The sequence below is a fragment of the Astyanax mexicanus genome, chromosome 24 (genome assembly GCF_023375975.1).
Source record: "Astyanax mexicanus isolate ESR-SI-001 chromosome 24, AstMex3_surface, whole genome shotgun sequence".
Taxonomy (NCBI): domain Eukaryota; kingdom Metazoa; phylum Chordata; class Actinopteri; order Characiformes; family Acestrorhamphidae; genus Astyanax; species Astyanax mexicanus.
This window is the reverse complement of record NC_064431.1, coordinates 15,149,784-15,169,323: the sequence shown is the minus strand read 5'-3', so window position 1 is coordinate 15,169,323 and position 19,540 is coordinate 15,149,784. Positions and strand designations below refer to the sequence as shown.

Below are 19,540 nucleotides of genomic sequence, written 5' to 3'. Positions count from 1 at the left end.
TTATATTATATACACTGCGCGTAAAGGCAGAAACCCTAAAATAGACTTTGATAATGTCTCTACCTTAATAATATGATAAAATCTCAATATTTTAACAAACAGAACTTCAAAAAACAATATCAAAATACATCAATATAACATAAAAGAAAAAAACAGTAAGTACTTACAAAGTGTATACATTCAAGATGATGTCAGATTTTGGCACAACACCGCTTCTTTTTCTTCTTCTATTGTTTACTTGTACTAATAGCCTGCGTCAACAAGTCCAAAAAAAGTGTTTTCACTCTGCAAACGAACCGGACCATGGTTCCGTTGATCCAGACTTAGAACACCTCTTTTGGTCTTTTGTTCTGGATGGTGGTTTGTGGTACTTTTTGACATATTTGCTATTTTTTTCTGATCAAACAAGGAACATCAGGCAATCAGTTTAATGTGATTTCCTGTTTTTTTTTTTTATAAAAGAACAGAAATTATCTTAACTAAAATCTCACATATAATAGAAACAAGTAGGCAGTGTAAGTCTGAAGCCTGTGACCAAAAATCCTAAATATCTGTCGCTCTGTCTAACGTTGTTGTGAAACTGCATTACAGCCCAGCAGTGCAGGTTATAGCAGGCTTTAGAACATGTCTTACCAAAGCTCTTCTCAGTTCAGTTAAGAAATAATAACATTTTGTATGAAGGCCACGCCCACAACTCCTTTCCCTTGCCCTCACTTCTGGAACTTCAGGTAAAGTTCCACCTGGAACTTCAGTTTTCAGTTATGGTTTGAACTCATAGATAGCTCATAGTGTGGGTGTGGTGCAGTGGATAACACCACCGCCTGCTTGTGAGATACCACATCACGTGGGAGACTGGGGTTCAATTCCCAGCCTGAGTGACTTTACTGTGATACACCAGTAAGAGTCCTTGGGCAAGACTCATAACACTACACTAACCCAACTCTCTAATAGTCGCTCTGGATAAGAGTGTCAGGCAACAATGCAATAAAAAAAAAAAAAAAAAAAAGTTTTATCCAACGTTTCCAGTCCAGTGATTATGATCTGCAGTAATTAGCACAGTATTTTGATTAAATGTACCTGTAGCTGCAGATTCTTAAAAACAAAGTGTTTACAGAGTGTTATTGAAATAATCAAAGTGTTTTTCGCCAAATCTGCTGCATCTGAACCAAAAACCATCAGTTTTCTTAAAGTTTTTTTTATGGATTTGAAGGTTCTTAACACTCCAACAGCTCTGTTAAACAGAACCAACAGTAGTTCTTCTAATAAATCTGTTAAGAATCATTTTTATCCCTTTTTTTTGAGAAGTGTTGTGCTGTTTCTGATGTCACTGTTATTTGGTGTTTCTTGTTCTCAGCAGTCAAACCAGTCTGAGAGTGAGGGAAGCCCATCCACCACCGACCACAAGGAGAACGTGCCCCCTAGTGTCAGGAGACAAGCAGTGGTACGTCTGTTTTACTAAAGGAAAATACTTAAATATCATGCTGTTATAAAAAATGCAGGACATGCAGGACATGGTGTTGAGTGCTACATTATATTAAGTTATACTAAGTTATATTAATCAATCAATCAATTAAATAAACTTTATTTTTACTAAGAATTACACTGTGCTGGAAACTGTTTTCCAGCACATTGCTGTTTGTAATGTATCCAAAATGAACAGTAAATAGGCACTAAATAAATAAATAAAAATAATATTAATCAAAATAAAAAAAATTAAATCCACTGATTGTAATTGACTACATTAAGGATAGTAAACGTTAAGATTTAATTAGTAAGACATAAAACAAAATCTAAATTAGGAAATAAAAAGGGGAAACAAATTCAATAAAAAAAAAACTTTAACCTATTAACATGCCTTGACCTTTATACAGGCTACAGCTGTAGGTGATACAAAACGCTTATCCTCTGCAGTAAAATAATTTTTATTTATACTTATTTACTGAACATTTGAAAATGTTTAAGGGACATGGAGAAGCTGCCTGTTCTCTCTCTCTATTCCACTTAATAATTAAAGATCAGTAACAGGAATCAACCCAAATTCTGCAGGTTTGAAAATAGACATAAAAACTAGACAAACATAACAAAACTAAAGGTTTGGAGGACATGAACTGTTTGATTCAGGATTTGTATTGATTTTAAAGTAAAGTCCAGAAAAGAGCCAATTTTATGATTTTATTCATTATATTTTGACACTTGCAGATTTACGTGACTTTTTTTTTACATTCTATTACAATTAAAGTTGTGATTTTCAGTAATTTTCCTTATCAAACATGAAACATTTTTTGTAGTGCTTGAATAGAAATCCTCAAGATTTAGGAGTGTAATGTCAGGCAGAAAACTGACAAAATTCCTGGTCTGTTAACGGGTTAAATGTTTAAAAATAGGCTTTAAAATTTTAAGCTTAATAAAAGTTTCATGAAGTCTTTTGTCTTTTAGAGCTTATGTTTCCTCTCTCTTCCTCCTGCAGAACTCCATCTCTCCAGAGTCGACCAGTACAAAGACCAATGGTGAGTTTGCCACTTCCCCCACCCACCCTCTGTGATGTCATCACTTCCTTTAGCACATGAATAGGCTGATCAGGGGATCAGTGGTGTCTTTGTTCTGGATTAGAATTTATCTCCAGTTTAAACGTGTAAAACTCTACCGACACGCTTTAACTCCCAATTACACACTATAGACCTTCTGTCTCTGTGCAGTTTTAATAAGCAGGGTGTGTGCGTGTTTCTGCAGGCGTGTTGGGTGATGCAGCGAGTCCCAGCACTGACATCTCATCACCAGAGAACAGTGACACGCCCAAACTGGCCAGGGTACGTGACCTCCAGCGTTCAGAAACCTTTTTTTCTCGTTACATCGCTATATTAAATAACAGCCACCTTCTCTTTACACTGAAGACTGTGCTCACATGATATGATGATGTGGAGCAAGGAAGCGTGAGGTGGAGGAAGAACGAGGTAAATAGAGGTAGAATAAGGTAGATTAAGGTAGAGTGAGGAAAAATTAAGTAGAATGAGGTAAAAGAAGGTATAGTAAGGAAAAATGAGGTAGAGTGAGGTAAAAGAGGGTGGAGTGAGGAGAAATTAGGTAGAGTGAGGTTAAAGAAGGTGGAGTGAGGAGAAATTAGGTAGAGTGAGGTTAAAGAAGGTACAGTAGGGAAAAATGAGGTAGCAGGAGGTAAAAGAAGGTAGAGTAAGGACAAATGTGGTAGAGTGAGGTAAAAGAAGGTAAAGTGAGGAAAAATGAGGTAGCAGAAGGTAAATGAATGTAGAGTAAGGAAAAATGTGGTAAAGTGAGGTAAAGGAGGTAGAGTTAGGAAAAATGAGGTAGAGTGAGGTAAAAGAAGGTTAAGTGAGGAAAAAATGAGGTAGAGTGAGGTTAAAGAAGGTAGAGTGAGGAAAAATGAGGTAGAATGAGGTAGAGTGAGGTAAAAAAAAAGGTGGATTGAGGAGAAATTAGGCAGAGTGAGATTAAAGAAGGTAAAGTGAGGAAAAATGAGGTAGAATGGGGTAAAAGAAGGTAGAGTGAGGAAAAACGTGTGAAGTAAAGTGAACTAGAGCAAGGTAGAACAAGGTAAAGTAACGTAAATTGAGGTAGATCAAGCTAGATTGAGGTAGAGTGAGGTAGCATGAACAGGAACGAGGTAAGGGAAGGTATAGAGAGGTAAAGTATGGTAGGGTAAGGAAGAAGAAAGTGGAGCAAGGTAGAATGAGGTAGAGTGAGGTAAAGTAAGGTAGTGTGATGAGGAACGGTGAGGAAGAGGGAGTTAAAGTAAGGTAAAGCAAGGTAGATTGAGAAAAAACAGGGTACAGCAAGGTAAATGAAAGTAAAGTAGAGTGAGGTAGAGAGAGTTAGAGCAAAGGAGTGTGAGGTAGAGTTATGTAGAGGTCCACAGTGAACCCCAAACCATTTCTAATCCTGGCAATAATGGTCAGTTAAATTGTTTGAGGTAACACCATATTTACATTGGATGTTCTGGTGTCTGGTAGGGTCAGAAGTTCCGTTTCACAGTGAGGGAATCCTGTGTGGGCTGTCATAAAACTGTTTACCCGCTGGAGAAGCTTGTCGCCAATCAGCAGACCTACCACAACACCTGCTTCCGCTGTGCCCACTGCAACACCAAGCTCAGGTAAGACTGGATTAGACGGGGTTACATTGAGCACAAATGCTAACCTAGCTAATTCACACCTGTTTGGGGTACAAATATTCCTAGATTACATCCAGTTCAGACCACTGCATGGTTATCCCATATGAGGACATGTTTACCCCACATATGGATGCCCACCAGGGTCAGTAAATGCACCAGCAGTGTTTAAACATGAGCTCCATATGGGTTGTAGACTGCACCTATGGTCTAGTAGATGGGACCATGTGATTCATAATGTATAGTTATATTAGATATGATTAGACATGTAGCTTAAGTGGTAGGGCAACATTTGGACTACAAATATGGCTGCATTTTAGGAATATAAAAAAGGTTATATCAAGTGTGCACTTTCAAAAATAGCTTTAGAGAAGGAAAATTGATTGTGTTTTTTATTTATGTCTTAGCTTGGCCAACTACGCCTCCCTACATGGTACCATCTACTGCAAGCCCCACTTCAACCAGCTCTTCAAGTCCAAAGGAAACTATGATGAGGGCTTTGGTCACAGACCCCACAAGGAGCTGTGGACCCCTCGTGCTGATGAGGACGAAACTGAAGAGTCTGAAAAGCCAGAAAAGCCAAAGTTTGTCATGCCTGAGCCAACACCAGTAAAGTCCAACCCAGAACGTACTCCAATCTCCAACCAGAACTCCATTGTGGAGGAATCGCCATTGGCCAAAGTCACTGATATTGCGGCTTCTCTTGAGACGAAGACCCAGTTGAGCAGCCCAGTGGAACAACCCTCTCCTGCCTCAGTGGAGACCAAGAGGCTGAGGATTGCCTGGCCACCACCTTTAGATGGCGAAAGCAACCTCAAGGGCACCCCCAGCTCATCCATTGAGAGTGGAAGGGGTGGATCTGTCAGGTCTTTCAGGTCCAAGTGGCCACCAGAGGGTGAGGGGCAATCGTCCATGGAGAGCAGCGAGCGAGTCGAGCTTAAGAACCTTCGTCGCAGCTCGTCTCTCAAAGAGCGAAGCCGTCCATTCTCTGTGGCGCCAAGGTTGGAATCTACAAGTTCCCCACAGCAAGAGCCACGGCGCCCTCTCAGATCACCAATGGTGAGGAGAGGTTCTCTGGAAGAGCTCCGATCTTCTCCCAAAGTTCACACCATCCAGAACGAGCTGGTAAAGGAGAAGGAGAACGCTGAAGAGATTAAAGAAACCAGCAAGGCTTCAATCAACAAAGTCCATGATTCCAGGAAGGCCGTAAATGGTGACACCAGTTCCGAAGAGGAGATCCCAGAGGAGCGTCCCAAAATCACTGAAGAAAAAGAAAAAGTCAGCGTTCCTCATTCCATCCTGAAGCGGCCCCAACCCGCCAAAGTAGAATCGCTAGATGACGGCAAAGATGGCGAGGAGGAATCCGACAGAGGTCCCGAACTCTTCCTGCACCCTTCTCCTTCGCCAGCAGTGGAGAACAAAGCCAACAGGACATCCCAGGATGTAGGATTCTGGGAAGGAGAAGATGCTGAGGATTCCCTGACTGTGGAGGAGATGATCAAGAGGAACCGCTGCTACGATGATGAAGAGGATGACGAAGAGGAAGTGGCCGAAGTGTGAAAGCACTTGATGCAGAATCTCAATTCTGTCTCTACCACAATGGTTCAGAATGGTAGACCCCAAAATAGATGTAAAAGGTGCCAAAAAGGGTTCTTTGAAGGTCCTTAAACCTTAAATCCAGTTTCTTGTTCTAGTAGGTATGACCTGGCAGCTCGCCAGTTGTTTACATCAATAGATTACTCGGTTATCTATCAGAGATTCCAAAATCCAGAGTCCCAAAGCCTAGGCTACATTTCTTGGACACTACGTCATAGATTGAGAAACACTTGGCATGCACCCGAGAAATGTAGCCAATGTTCTGAGCGATTGCAGGGATGCAACTGATGTATCCTTCTCACTTTTTTGATACTAACAATTCTCTAAGCATGTACAGTGCCAATCATTGAAAAAAAAAACTACAATGGGTAGAAAGTGAAGCAGGACCTTTGTAGTGATGTCACCATGAAGATTGTTAAACTACTGTTCCATAAGTGCGACCAACAGGCAACTAAGTCTACTAAGGACTGGCAGACTGGCAGTTATATTATATTTAAGGTCTTAATTTCAAGCCTAAAGCACTTTTGGTTCTTAAATCAGTCCTCTAGAACCAAGGAGGTCCACATTTTAGATCCATACTAATGTTACAAGCTGGATTGTGGAAATCTTCCAAATCTTTCCACCAGTGCAAAGAACTATATACGCATCCAAATGATTATTTTAGTTACTAAAGAATCGCTGAAGAACCTTTTAATTTCCAACATGTGGAGGGTGTTCCTATATTGAAATAATGTTTTAAGGTTCTGCACTGCATATGCTTACATAGTCCTGAAAAAATTTACTAGTACTAAGTAATGAAACCATTTTTTAGAGCTTCCCAATGGAACTATTTAGGTAAAGTAGTTCCCCACTCATGCAAAGAATAATTTAAGCATTCATTTGGTTCTTACAATTGGAGTGTAAAGAACCGTTTTTAACGGTTTATGGAACAACCCTTTCCACGTTTAAGGTTTTAGGAAGAACTCTATGTCTGGAATATAGAAGTTACAGCAGTGCATTGTGAGACGATTCTTCATACTCGCAAATCTCTTTTTTAAGGATCTTTAGAGAAATATTTTATGCAAAGAACCCATTTTGGCACCTTTTTCAGAACTTTCTTTTTGCCAGATGTGTATCATCTCCTTGTTTTCTTGTTTTTTTTTATTGTATATTTTCATCTCATTCATTTCCTGACTCCACTAGAACTGGACCAAAACCAGAAATGCATTTATCGCTGGTACTTTATTCCTTTTAACCACTGCTTCTTCCTAAAACTGGACCTGAAATGTACTGTCTGCTGTCTTTTTTGTGTGAAAATGAACGTGTTCATTGTCTTTGTCTCTGTTGTTGAGAACTCCTGCAATAAGAAACACCAGAATTGGCCAAATAATTTGATATTACAGAGATATTTTTGATGGTTTTATAGTATATGAGATTCTTGTAGAACAAAAATAAGGGCAAAATATCAATTCAGATTTTTTTTTTTTTTTACAGTTTATAATGGAACTGTATCTTTTATATTTTGCAGAAAATCATCTTTCTCATACTTTACTATGCATTTTAATACAGTTTTCTATTCTTTCGTATTTATACTTGAAGATTAACAGGCTTGCAGTAGGTCATTTCCATACATTCCAGTGAAATGGTGATCTTTAATGGGATTTCTCCTTCAGTGGTATTTTATATTCGGACAAAAAAAAAAAAAAAACATGGTGCCTATCAGACGGACTGTCGTTAGCGGTTATCAGAATTTAAACAATGTGATTTATAAATGCTTTATATTCTGCTTTATATCAGACCAAATAAGGTTAATTTGCCTTATGTTCAAGATGATGCTGATTGTAAAGTGTAACGCTGTCTCAGAAACTGAATAAATAAAATCTGACGAATATAGCAGATGTTATGATGTGTGAACTTGTTTATTGTTGTGTTGTGTGCATTTTCTCTTTAATTATCATTAACATTTTATATAATCTTAATATAGCATTTTTTGTACATGAAGTACATTCCAGCAGGTCATTACCAGCCAAAAAAAAAAAAAAAAAACATAAATATATTATTCACACAAATTAAATTATTTTCAGACGGTCAGCCCAGATTATATCCAGATTGATGTTTGCTAGACTGAACAGCAAGAAACCAGATAAAATAAGATTTTTGCGATTCTAATATACAAACACATTTGCCTCTCCAGCATGATAAAGCACAATCAACACAGATCAAACATCAAATATCAATCAATTTTTTTATTTGTATTATTTTCTACGTTGTAGATTAATACTGAAGACGTCAAAATTATGAAGGAACGCATATGCAATAATGAAGTAAACCAAAAACTCTTGGCATCGTTCTCAGTCTTGAGGCTTCATGAGGTGAAACCTGGAATTGGATATGTGTTCCTTTAGAGTCTTTAAGTCTTTAATATCAATCTACAATGTAGTAAATAACACAATAAAAACAATTATTAATGAGACTGTTTGTCCAAACTTTTAACTGGTACTGTATTCTACTATATATATATGTATACCCTTTGTATAATTTACATTTTGTCAATCACAAATTTAAATGTATTTTATTGAGATTTTAAGTGATAGATCAACACAAAATAGCACGTCATTGTGAAGTGGAACATGGTAAATGGTTTTAAACATTTTAATCAAATAAAAATATTAAGAAAGTGTGACATGCAGAAGTATTTAGCCCCCTTTACTTTAAAATACCTAAATAAAAACCAGTTTAATCAATTGCCTTTTAAATTCACTTATTTAGTTAATAGTTTCCAGCTGTGTGTAATTTATTCTCAGTATAAATACTCCTGTTCTGTGAAGACCTTAGTAGTTTGTTACAAACAGCATCATAAAGACCAAGAAACTCACCAGACAGGTCAAAGATAAAGTTGTGGAGAAGTTTAAAGCAGGGTTTGATTATTAAAACATATCCCAGCACTGTTTAATCCATCATCCAAACATGGAAAATGTATTCTACAACTGCAAACCTACGAAGTTGTCTGTCTACCCAAACTGAAAGATGGAGCAAGAAGAGCACTGATGAGAGAAGCAGCCAAGAGGCCCATGGTCACTCTGGAGGAGCTGCAGAAATCCATAGCTCAAGTGAAAGAATCTGACTACAGAACAACTATTAGTTGTGCACTCCACACATCTGTCCTTTATGGAAGAGTGGCAAGAAGAAAAACATTGTTAAAAGAAAGACATAAAATGTTTTACCTCAAGCCATGTCGGAACACAGCAAACATGTGGAATGCTTGTGGAGGCATTTTGGTTTAAATGCAAAGCACTACGTGTAGCGGAGAAGTAACACTGCTCATCACCCTGAACACACCCCACTAAACATTAGACGTCTTATGGACGTGAAGATCATGTCTATATTGCGTCGGTCGGTCCAAGACCAATTCTGTACGTCTACACGACGTGCAAACTAGGTCCGCTATTTGGACGTCTAACTATGACCCCACTTGGACGTCAATATGCAGTTAAACATTTGAACGTCGGACTAGGTCACTTTTTTGGACGTCATGGGGACGTCTAATACAGGTGCAGGAAATTAACATTATTTAAGAATATATTTATTTTTAAATGTATGTCAAAATTGTTGTTATCAATATTGTTAATCACTATGAATATAGATTATTTATGATTAAGCATCATTTATTTCTAATTATTTATTTGAGTATTATATTTTTTTATCTATTTAATTAATTAATGAATGTAGGTATTTATTTACGTATGTTTTTATTTTTATTTGGAAATGCAATTTATGTGGAAAATTGTTAAGTTGATTTCAACCAGTCAACGCCACTCTGATTTGCTGAGACCACACGTCATCATAAACTCCACTCTGATATGCCGAGGCAAAACACGCTAAACATTTTTTGGCTGCTGCAGTAGCTCAGCTCAGCTCAGCTCATTCAGTTCAGCTCGCTCAGCTCAGCTCCGCTCCGGACCGGACTCAGCTGCCAAGCTATAAGGTAAGACGATATGTATAAGTTAATGTATTTGTAGTGTTAGTTGTTTTAGCTCTGTGGTCTTAAATCATCTGAACCTGCTGGCGTTGCCTCTCTTCCCAGGCAGTTAGCTAACTAGCTAGCTTGCTAACGATAGCTAAACAGTGGCCATAGTTAAAATGGAATTGGAATTACTTTTGAGAACGACCGTAATGCAAATAATATTTACTGTAACCGAAGCTTTAACGTAGAAGCATTGTCCGGTCATTAAGTCAATGCACTAACCAGAGCTAGGCTGATAAGCCAATCTAAGCTAAATCAAAGAACCGTCTTTGGCTAAATTCGCTAAGCTAGCGTTAAGTTATATAAGTTTGTGGCACCCACAATTAACCTAGGCAACTGGGGGCAATATCAAGTGCATTTTGAATAGCCTGAAGAAGTAAGTTTATGTTAATATTACATAAATAAGGCAATTTAAAATAGTTTGTTGTGGGAAAACATTTATTAAAATAGCTTAATATGATGTGTGAGAATTAAAACAGCACGATAATTCTGGTCAGGTGTTAAATGTGTATTCCCGCCTTTAGCTTAGCGTTAGCTTAGCGTTAGCTAAGCCATAGCATGAAGAAGTAAGTTTATGTGAATATTACATAAATAAGGCAATTTAAAATAGTTTGTTGTGGGAAAAAAATAATTAAAATAGCTTAATATGATGTGTGAGAATTAAAACAGCACGATAATTCTCGTCAGGTGTTAAATGTGTATTCCCGCCGTTAGCTTAGCGTTAGCTAAGCCATAGTGTGAAGAAGTAAGTTTAAGTGAATATTACATAAATAAGGCAATTTAAAATAGTTTGTTGTGGGACAAAAATAAATGGCCATCTTCAACATTTTCTGAGATTTCTAATTTGTCTTTTTCTACTTGTGCAGATGGAGTCATGAAATGTGACGGGACAGCCACCGAGGACTTCATACTTCGGAGCATCTCAAACATGCACCACAAAGACGTGGAGGACACACCGCTGTCTCTCAGGACCTAGAATCTTAATGAAAGTATAATGATGTTAAGGGAAGGTGTAATGGAAAGGTGTAATGTAAAGGTGTAATGGTGTTAAGGGAGGGTGTAGTGGAAAGGTGTGATAGTGTTGAGGGAAGGTGTAATGTTAAAGGTGTAATAGTGTTAAGGGAAGGTATAATATTGTTAAGGGAAGGTGTAATGCAGGGGTCTCAAACTCATTTTTGCCGAGGGCCACATTGACATATTGGCTGTCCTCTGAGGGCCAGATGTAACTTATAAATATAAGAAAATGTAACCAGATGTAATATAAAATGAATGTAATTACTCCTTAATGTTAAATAACTCTCAATATACTATTTATTCAATCAAATATTACATTTGCATGGAAAAATGTTTGCTTGTTGCTCTATTAACATAAATCCTTTTAATTTGTCATGTTATGAAATCCAAAAACTCCATCAATCAAGAACCAAACTATTCAAGTGAATAGAAATTACATCAAGTACAAGTTATATTAACTTTGATCAAAACGTTTGATACTGAAATAAGGCTTAATAAATATAAAATCAAAAATTGTGAGCTGTGACAGATTTAGCATTTCCTCAGATTTAGCAGTTCCTCATCCAACCACTAGTCGGAGCTGCAGCTGCAGCACCACAAGCCCGCAGTCTTTGCTTAGTCAGAGCTACAGCCCAGCCACGGGCTACAGGACTCAGCTGAGCCTGTCTGGAGCGTTTTGAAATTTTTAAGTTCTTCTGTGTATGAAATAAAATAACCCCACTAACCGGATAATACAGCTCTCTACAGTTCATCTTTCAGCCCAAGCAGCTAACAGCAGCAATTTAGAGCAGCGTCACGGAGTCATTGCTCGGATTACATTATAAACAGGTCAGTTAGCGCGCTGCTAACCTCATGATGTTTATAACTACGGAGTTTAGTGAACACACCACGGCAGCAAGGTTAGACTGTTGAAGGCTACTGAAGACTACTAAAGCAGGCAACGCAGCGTAAGCAAAAAAAACAAAAACCACACACACACACCAAAATACAAGTTAAGATAAAATATGAAAACGAACATAATAAAGCATAAATAATTAAATTGAATTGCGGGCCAGATGTATGTTTATTTTGTTAACCCGTGAGGGGCCGTATGAAACCGCGTGGGCTGGTACTTTGAGACCCCTGGTGTAATGTAAAGGTGTAATAGTGTTGAGGGAAGGTGTAATAGTTTTGAGGGAAGGTATAATATTGTTAAGGGAAGGTGTAATAGTTTTGAGGGAAGGTGTAATAGTGTTGAGGGAAGGTGTAATGTAAAGGTGTAATAGTGTTGAGGGAAGGTATAATATTGTTTAGGGAAGGTGTAATGTAAAGCTGTAATAGTTTTAAGGGAAGGTAAATGTTTAGTGAAATTGTTATGGTGTGAATCTAAGGTGTATGTTATGTTGATGTAAAATAAAGGCATTAACCCCAAATGAGATTTACTCATTATGTTTATTATTATATTAATGTTTCCCCAAACAGAAAGGGTCAATTTAAAATCAACAGTGGTAAGATGGGGGTAATTAATTTATCCCTTGCTTTTACTGGTTCTTTGCAGGTTGACATGTTTTGAAAAAAGTGAGAGGGTTGAAATGCAATTTATTTGTAAAGCATATTGTGTATAACTAACGTGCATAACTAGTTCCAGAAGGTTGTGAACCTGTTCCAGTAATTGTTTGGCTTAGCTTTGTATGCGTTTCCAGTTTACTGCTGAAGCTGGAACAATGGAACAGTTGCCACCGTCAGAAATGGCACTACAGTTATGCAGGGAGCCTCAAAGTAGTTGGTCTATAAAACGTATACATGTAAATTTCACGTAGAAAAGACGTCCACAACGACTTAATTTAAACTAGAATTAGCCCTTATCCGGAGGTCTGGGGGACGTCAATACTGGACGTGCAGAAGACGTCAGAAAAAAGACGTCGTCTGGCGTCACAGTCTGCACCTTCAGGAGACCAAAATTGGACGTGCAAAAATGACCTAGAAAAGACGTCGTTTCAACGTCTCTTTGTTTAGTGGGACCATCCCCACTGTAAAATAATGATGGTGGCAGCATCATGCTGTGTGGACGCTATTCTTCAGCAGGGGCAGGAAAGCTGGTCAGAGGTGATGGGAAGATGGATGTAGCTAAAAACAGTGCAATCCTGGCAGAAAACCTGAAGGAGGCTGTAAAAGACTTAAGACTTCACAATTATCTGCTACTTTGTGTTTTTATATCACTTAAAATGTCAATAAAATACATTTAAGTTTGTGGTTGCAAAATGAGAAAATGTGACCAAACTGAACTGCTTGAATATTTGCTCCAGGAGTGGAATAAAGTTATCCAAAAGCAGTGTGTAAGACTGGTGGAGGAGAACATGCCAAGATGCATGAAAACTGTAATTAAAACCAGGGTTATTCCACCAAATATTGATTTCTGAACTCTTAAAACTTTATGAATATGAACTTGTTTTCTTTGCATTATTTGAGGTCTGAAAGCTCTGCATCTTTTTTTGTTTTTTTTTCAGCCATTTCTCATTTTCTTCAAATAAATGCTCTAAATGACAATATTTTTACTTGGAATTTGGGAGAAATGTTGTCTGTAGTTTATAGAATAAAGCAACCGTGTTTATTTTACTCAAATATATACCTATAAATAGGAAAATCAGAGAAGCTGATTCAGAAACTAAAGCTAGAGAGCTGTATATTAAAGCACTGACTCACCGATGCCCATTCTGGGCACCAGGGGGCAGAAATGAGTAAGCATAGTTTTTCTGCAGTCTGTGTGGGCTGAGTTTTATTGGCTTACTAAGAGCATAATAATGAGCCCCTACAACAATGTGCAGCACATTATGACGTCTAATACACAAATAACAGAGAAATGCTTATTACACTCTAAGTATACTTCATAACACAGTAATAAGCAGCTGTATAATTGCAGTGTCTGACTTGTAAAGTGTTAATAAGCATCACAAAAATATGACATCATCATCTCCTTGTAATAAAATAAGTATAAAATGCTAAAATTTTCTCACATTTCAGAACCGAGAAAGGATGACAGTCTACATATTTCACTAATGCTACTGATATCTATCAAAATTCATTCACATATGTATCATTAAACTCTGCCTGTGATCAAATTCCCAACATAAATCACCACAATCACTAAAGTAAGAAGCTTCACAGACTGGAAAAGAAGCTGTTCAAACAAACTGGGTGACCTGAACATCGGTCTGGATCTGGGAAAGCTTCAGTCAGGTCGGTACATTGTAAGAAGAAATGATAATATTTCATTTTAATAATGACGTTATACTGCAGCTATTAATCTCACTGTTCAAAATTCCTCTACTGGAGCTCTGGGAGCCAAACTAAACCAATTTATTAAAAGCATAAAAACTCATTTTCTCCAACAATCTCTTATACAATCAAATACATACAGCTCTAGAAAAAAAATAAGAGACCACTTCAGTTTCTGAATCAGTTTCTCTGATTTTGTTATTTATAAGTATATGTTTGAGTAAAATAAACATTGTTGTTTTATTCTATAAACAACAAACAGTATTTCTCCCAAATTCCAAATAAAAATTACATTACATTACATTTGGCAGACGCTTTTGTCCAAAGCGACTTACAATAGTCAAGTACAATGTAAAATAAGTTTAAAGGAAAAACATCTTTGGATAGGGATAAAAGGAGGACAAAGGGGAATAATAGGATAGAGGAGTAGAGAAGAGGAAGAAGGAAATGAGGTTAGAAGTAGTTAGTGTGTTAGAGGTGTTAGGAGAGTAAGTGCTCTTTGAAGAGCTCTGTCTTCAGGAGTTTCTTAAAGATAGCGAGAGATTCTCCTGATCTGGTAGTGGAGGGTAGTTTGTTCCACCATTGGGGAACTCTGTATGAGAACAGTCTGGATTGCTTTGTGTGAATGTTTGGCAAAGCGAGGCGACGTTCATTGGAGGAGCACAGCGGCCGGGAGGTAGCGTAAGCCTTCAGGAGCGAGTGCAGGTAGGAAGGAGCCTGTTCTGACATCACCTTGTAGGCGATTGTAAGAGTTTTGAATTTGATGCGAGCATCAACTGGTAGCCAATGGAGCTCAATGAGCAGCGGGGTGACATGTGCCCGTTTTGGCTGGTTGAAGACCAGGCGTGCTGCTGCGTTCTGGATCATCTGGAGTGGTTTTACTACACAGGCCGGGAGGCCAGTTAGCAGGGCATTGCAGTAGTCGAGGCGTGAGATGACGACCACTTGCACCAGGAGTTGGGTGGCCTGTTGCGTCAGGAACGGTCTAATTTTTTGGATGTAATAGAGCGCAAAGCGGCAGGACCGAGCAACTGAGGCCACATGGTGCGTGAAGGAGAGTTGGTCATCAACCATAACACCCAGGTTCCTAGCAACCTTTGTCGGTGAGAGAGAGAGAGAGTCGATACTTATAGAGAATTTGTGTTGAAAAGATGGTTTTGCTGGTATAACCAGAAGTTCAGTCTTTGAGAGATTTAATTGAAGGTGATGCTCCCTCATCCATGAGGATATGTCAGAGAGACACTGCGAAATCCGTGCAGAAATTGAGTGATCTTCAGGTGAGAACGACAGGTATAGCTGGGTGTCATCAGCAAAGCAATGGTAGGAAAATCCGTGTGAGCGGATAACCTGACCAAGAGAGGTGGTGTATATGGAGAAGAGAAGGGGTCCCAGTACCGAACCTTGGGGAACCCCAGTGGATAAGGAGCGGGCTGAGGACAGCTGTCCTTGCCACGACACCTTGAACGAGCGCCCAGTGAGGTACGATCTGAACCATGACAGCACATTGTCTGCGATCCCCATGTTTGAGAGTATAGTTAGGAGGAAGTCATGGTTGACTGTGTCAAATGCGGCCGAGAGGTCCAGCAGAATGAGCACTGAGGACTGACCTGCAGCTCTGCCAGTTTTCAACGCTTCAGTCACAGACAACAGAGCCGTCTCGGTAGAATGTCCTTTTTTGAACCCAGATTGGTTCTGGTCCAGAAGGTCATTCTGGGAGAGGAAGCCAGAGACCTGATTTAAAACTGCTCTTTCTAGTGTTTTAGAGAGAAAGGGTAGCAGTGAGACCGGTCTGTAGTTATCAACCTGGGCGGGGTTGAGAGAAGGCTTTTTGAGCAGTGGTGTCACATGTGCTTGTTTGAAAGCAGTGGGGAATACACCAGAAGTTAAAGAGGCATTGATGGTGTGAGTGATAGCCGGAATGATTGCAGGTGCGATAGTTTGCAGTAGGTTTGAAGGAATTGGGTCAAGCGGACACGTAGTAGGACGGCTATGTGTTAGGAGAGCCAGTGTCTCGTTCTCAGTGAGAGGAGTGAACGAGGAGAAAGCAATGCCTTCGGTGGAGGGACACCGGGCAGTAGAGGATGCAGTAGGACTGCTACATTGTGCATCAGTAAACTGGTTGCTGATGGCCGCCACTTTGCCAGTAAAGAATGAGGCAAGTGTTTCAGCCGTAAGGCATGTAGCCGGAGGAGGAGGCGGAGGGTTGAGTAGTGATTTAAATGTAGCAAATAGTTGCTACATTATATTGTCATTTAGAGCATTTATTTAGAGCATTTATTTAGAGCATTTATTTGCAGAAAATGAGAAATGGCCGAAATAAACAAACAAAAAAAAAAAAACGCAAAGCTTTCAAAACTAAAATAATGCAAAAAAACTAGTTCATATTCATAAAGTTTTAAGACTTCAGTAATCAATATTTGGTGGAATAACCCTGGTTTAATCTTGGTTTTTACGCATCTTGGCATGTTCTCCTCCACCAGTCTTACACACTGCTTTTGGATAACTTTATGCCACTCCTGCTGCAAAAATTCAAGCAGTTCAGCTTGGTTTAATTACAGCTTGGCTTGTAATCTTCTATCTTTCAATTTGGTAAAATCAAAGAAAGAAGTGGTCTCTTTTTTTCAGAGCTGTATATAAATAATTTAACCCAGTGTGAGATTGCAGTGCTATTTAGAAGAAAGATAAAAGTTACTTGAAACAATAAATAGTTAAATATTAAGACATATATGGGCAATATTTATTGAGTATAGAGAATAGTGTGTAATGCAACATGCTAGGAGTCTCAGCATGGTGTTGTAGAGGTTCCTAACGGAGTTGTGTAATTATCCATCCCATGCAACTCGAATATTCATTTTCATTTAGAAACAACAATTTTAATATTATAACTCAGAATAACTTTTGATTTAACCTTGATTTTTAAAGGAGAGGGGGTATCACAGCTTTTATGCATCTTGGCATGCTCTCCACCAGTCTTACACACTGCTTTTTTTTTTTGCTTATGCCACTCCTGGTGCAGGTTTGGAGATTGGGCTGGCCATGACAGGGTCTTGATCTGGGGGTCTTTCATCCACACCTTAATTGACCTAGCTGGTCCTACTGGTAAAACCTGTCCTTAGAGTTGGGGAACATTTCCAGAGCAGAAAGAAGGAGCATGTTTCCAACTGTTCTTTCCATGCACTTCACGTCAGCTGCTGCCATTTGCCATTCTTTTTGTAGGTCAACTGATGTTGCAATGTGATTGCTGGCTGTCATTCAAATAAGTTGACGGTCAATTTCCAGACCTGAACCCTATTGAAAAACATGTGGAATATAGTCAAGAACAAAATGGATGGTCAGAAGCCGTCAAACCATACTGAACTGTTTGATTTTTTTCGACTAGGAGTCGCATAAAGTTATTCAAAAGCAGTGTGTAAGACTGGTGGAGGAGAGCATGCCAAGACGCATGAAAGCTGTGATTAAAAATCAGGGTTATTCCACTAAATCTTCAAACATTAGAATTGTTCTTTATAAATTAATATTAACTTGTTTTTCTGCTTTGCATTATTTGAGGTCTGAAAGCACTGAAAAAAAAATCCTAACTTTTGATGGAAGTCAATGTAAAAAGGTTAAATTCCAATTCAGCTGAATCCCAGATCATTTCAAAAAGGTGTATACATACAGGGTGTCTCAGAAGTAAAGAAAGCTCATTTTAGCCACTAAGAATCATGGCCAGCTTGTGTCTAAAATTAGATCACTATTTGGAAAGCTGTTATATATATAGACAGCATAAACAGAAGGCTGTGCTCTGGCTCCCTCTCTGCCTCCTGTAGTGCTCTGTGCTGTTTGTTGTTGTTTATATCTCTGGATGGCTGAGTAATTAAACATGGCTGCAAGGCACATCGTCCACTTCACAGTTTGCTTGTTTTGGTGGCCTTCAGCCGTGGCCCCTCGCTCAGAGCCTGTGCGGTCAGCAGTCCCACTAAACTTCTGCCTCATTTACTCAAACTGAACGGTTTCTCATGACCTCATGAATCTCCATTTTAATAATTAGAAAATGAATTATAAGCTAGACATTAAAATGTGTTTTTAGATGTTTACTACACGTATGTACTACATATTACATGTTATATATTACTGTACGCTCTTAAAGGGGACATATAAGCAGAATGCAGATGCTTAGGTAATCATTGCCTTTAAAGGCAGCTCTCTCATTCGCCAGCATTTAAACCGATAAGGGATCTTATGAGGCAGCGCGTTCGGGACTCGCTTTGGAGTCAGTATACGTCATCACGTCTAGCGGACTGTGCTCGTGAGCTCTGTTTACTAATTCAAGTTATTAACCTCTTACCTCAGGATGATTCTCAAATCAGCACAGCTATTTCTGTTTTCTTTACTTTTCATCAGCAATATGCTCATGAGAATAATAATTAAGATAAAAACTAAAATATTCACGATAAAAGTTAAATCTTTTACACTGTACGACCTTCTAGGGTTAGCTTAGCACAGTAGCGGGGCTTATCTTAGAGTGCCAGCCACGTTTGGTACTCTGAAATCCGGCTAAATCGGGCCAAGCTAACAGTAGCTTCAGTCGGTCAGGTCTTACTTTAAATTAAGTACAAGGAAAAACAACACTGACAAAAACAACTTAAAACAATGTAAAATATACTAGTTTGATAAACACATGCAGCAGTAAGTGGAAATACAAAAGAAAATTACTTATATTTGTACAGAAACTCCACCACAGTGCAGACTCCATCTGCCATGTTTTTAAATCTGAGTGCTGAAACTCCAAGCTGGTGAAATGCATCATGGGATTGCCTTCGCCAGTAAGGATACATCTCACTCTGCTTTCAGAATTGTTAGAATAGGTCTATGGACTATACAATACAAGTTCATGAAGTTCTGAAGAGATTTCATTAGCTCTGTTCTTGCCAGGTTCAGTCGCTTTTCATCCATTTATTGGCTCTATCACTTTTAAGATAAGATAAGATAAGATAGCACTTTAATGATCCCAAAGGAAATTGCAGTGTCACAGTGTTGCACATACGACACACATAATCAAACATACATTAAAAAAATAAACAACAAAAGTTAAAAAGCTATTAGCACACAAAAGAAAAAGAAAAAATAAATAAATAAGCATGGCTAATGAGGGTATTTTAGGTGTATTCTGAGGCAGCATATATATCATTGCAGTTGGAAAATGAATAAATGTTATTACTAGCGGAAACAATAACATGGGAGTGAAACTATATCCAAAAAAAAAAGTCAGATAAGAAGAATAACAGTAAAAAACTAGTAAAAAAAAAATGCATGATTTCGATAATACCACACAATAATAATAATAGAATAAAATTACATAGTATGACATAACAGTAGGTTTAGATCAGCACAGTTCAGAAAGTAGCAAATCAGTAGTGTCCCTACAATAAGGAGACTCATTATAGAATTAAATAGCAGTGGGAAGGAAAGATCTCACATGACGCTCTTTAGTACAGAGCAGCTGTAGCAATCTGCCACTGAACATGCTTTTCTGTTTCACCACTGTAGTGTGT

The 19,540-nt window shown here is 38.4% G+C and overlaps 1 protein-coding gene across 3 annotated transcripts in view; it reads left to right on the top strand.

Moving 5' to 3' along the window:
- The window catches only part of lima1b (LIM domain and actin binding 1b), a 63,419-nt gene extending 55,806 nt beyond the window's left edge, over nucleotides 1–7,613 (top strand). For 2 of the 3 annotated variants that reach the window (XM_049471551.1, XM_049471550.1), the window contains exons 7-11: nucleotides 1,355–1,441; nucleotides 2,468–2,507; nucleotides 2,731–2,807; nucleotides 3,984–4,123; nucleotides 4,546–7,613. In XM_049471551.1, the coding sequence (XP_049327508.1) occupies nucleotides 1,355–1,441; nucleotides 2,468–2,507; nucleotides 2,731–2,807; nucleotides 3,984–4,123; nucleotides 4,546–5,698 (1,497 nt within the window). In that variant the 3' untranslated portion in view covers nucleotides 5,699–7,613. The remainder of the gene's footprint in view (nucleotides 1–1,354; nucleotides 1,442–2,467; nucleotides 2,508–2,730; nucleotides 2,808–3,983; nucleotides 4,124–4,545) is intronic. The other variant, XM_049471552.1, reaches the window with a different exon arrangement.
- The last annotated feature ends 11,927 nt before the right edge of the window (nucleotides 7,614–19,540 follow it).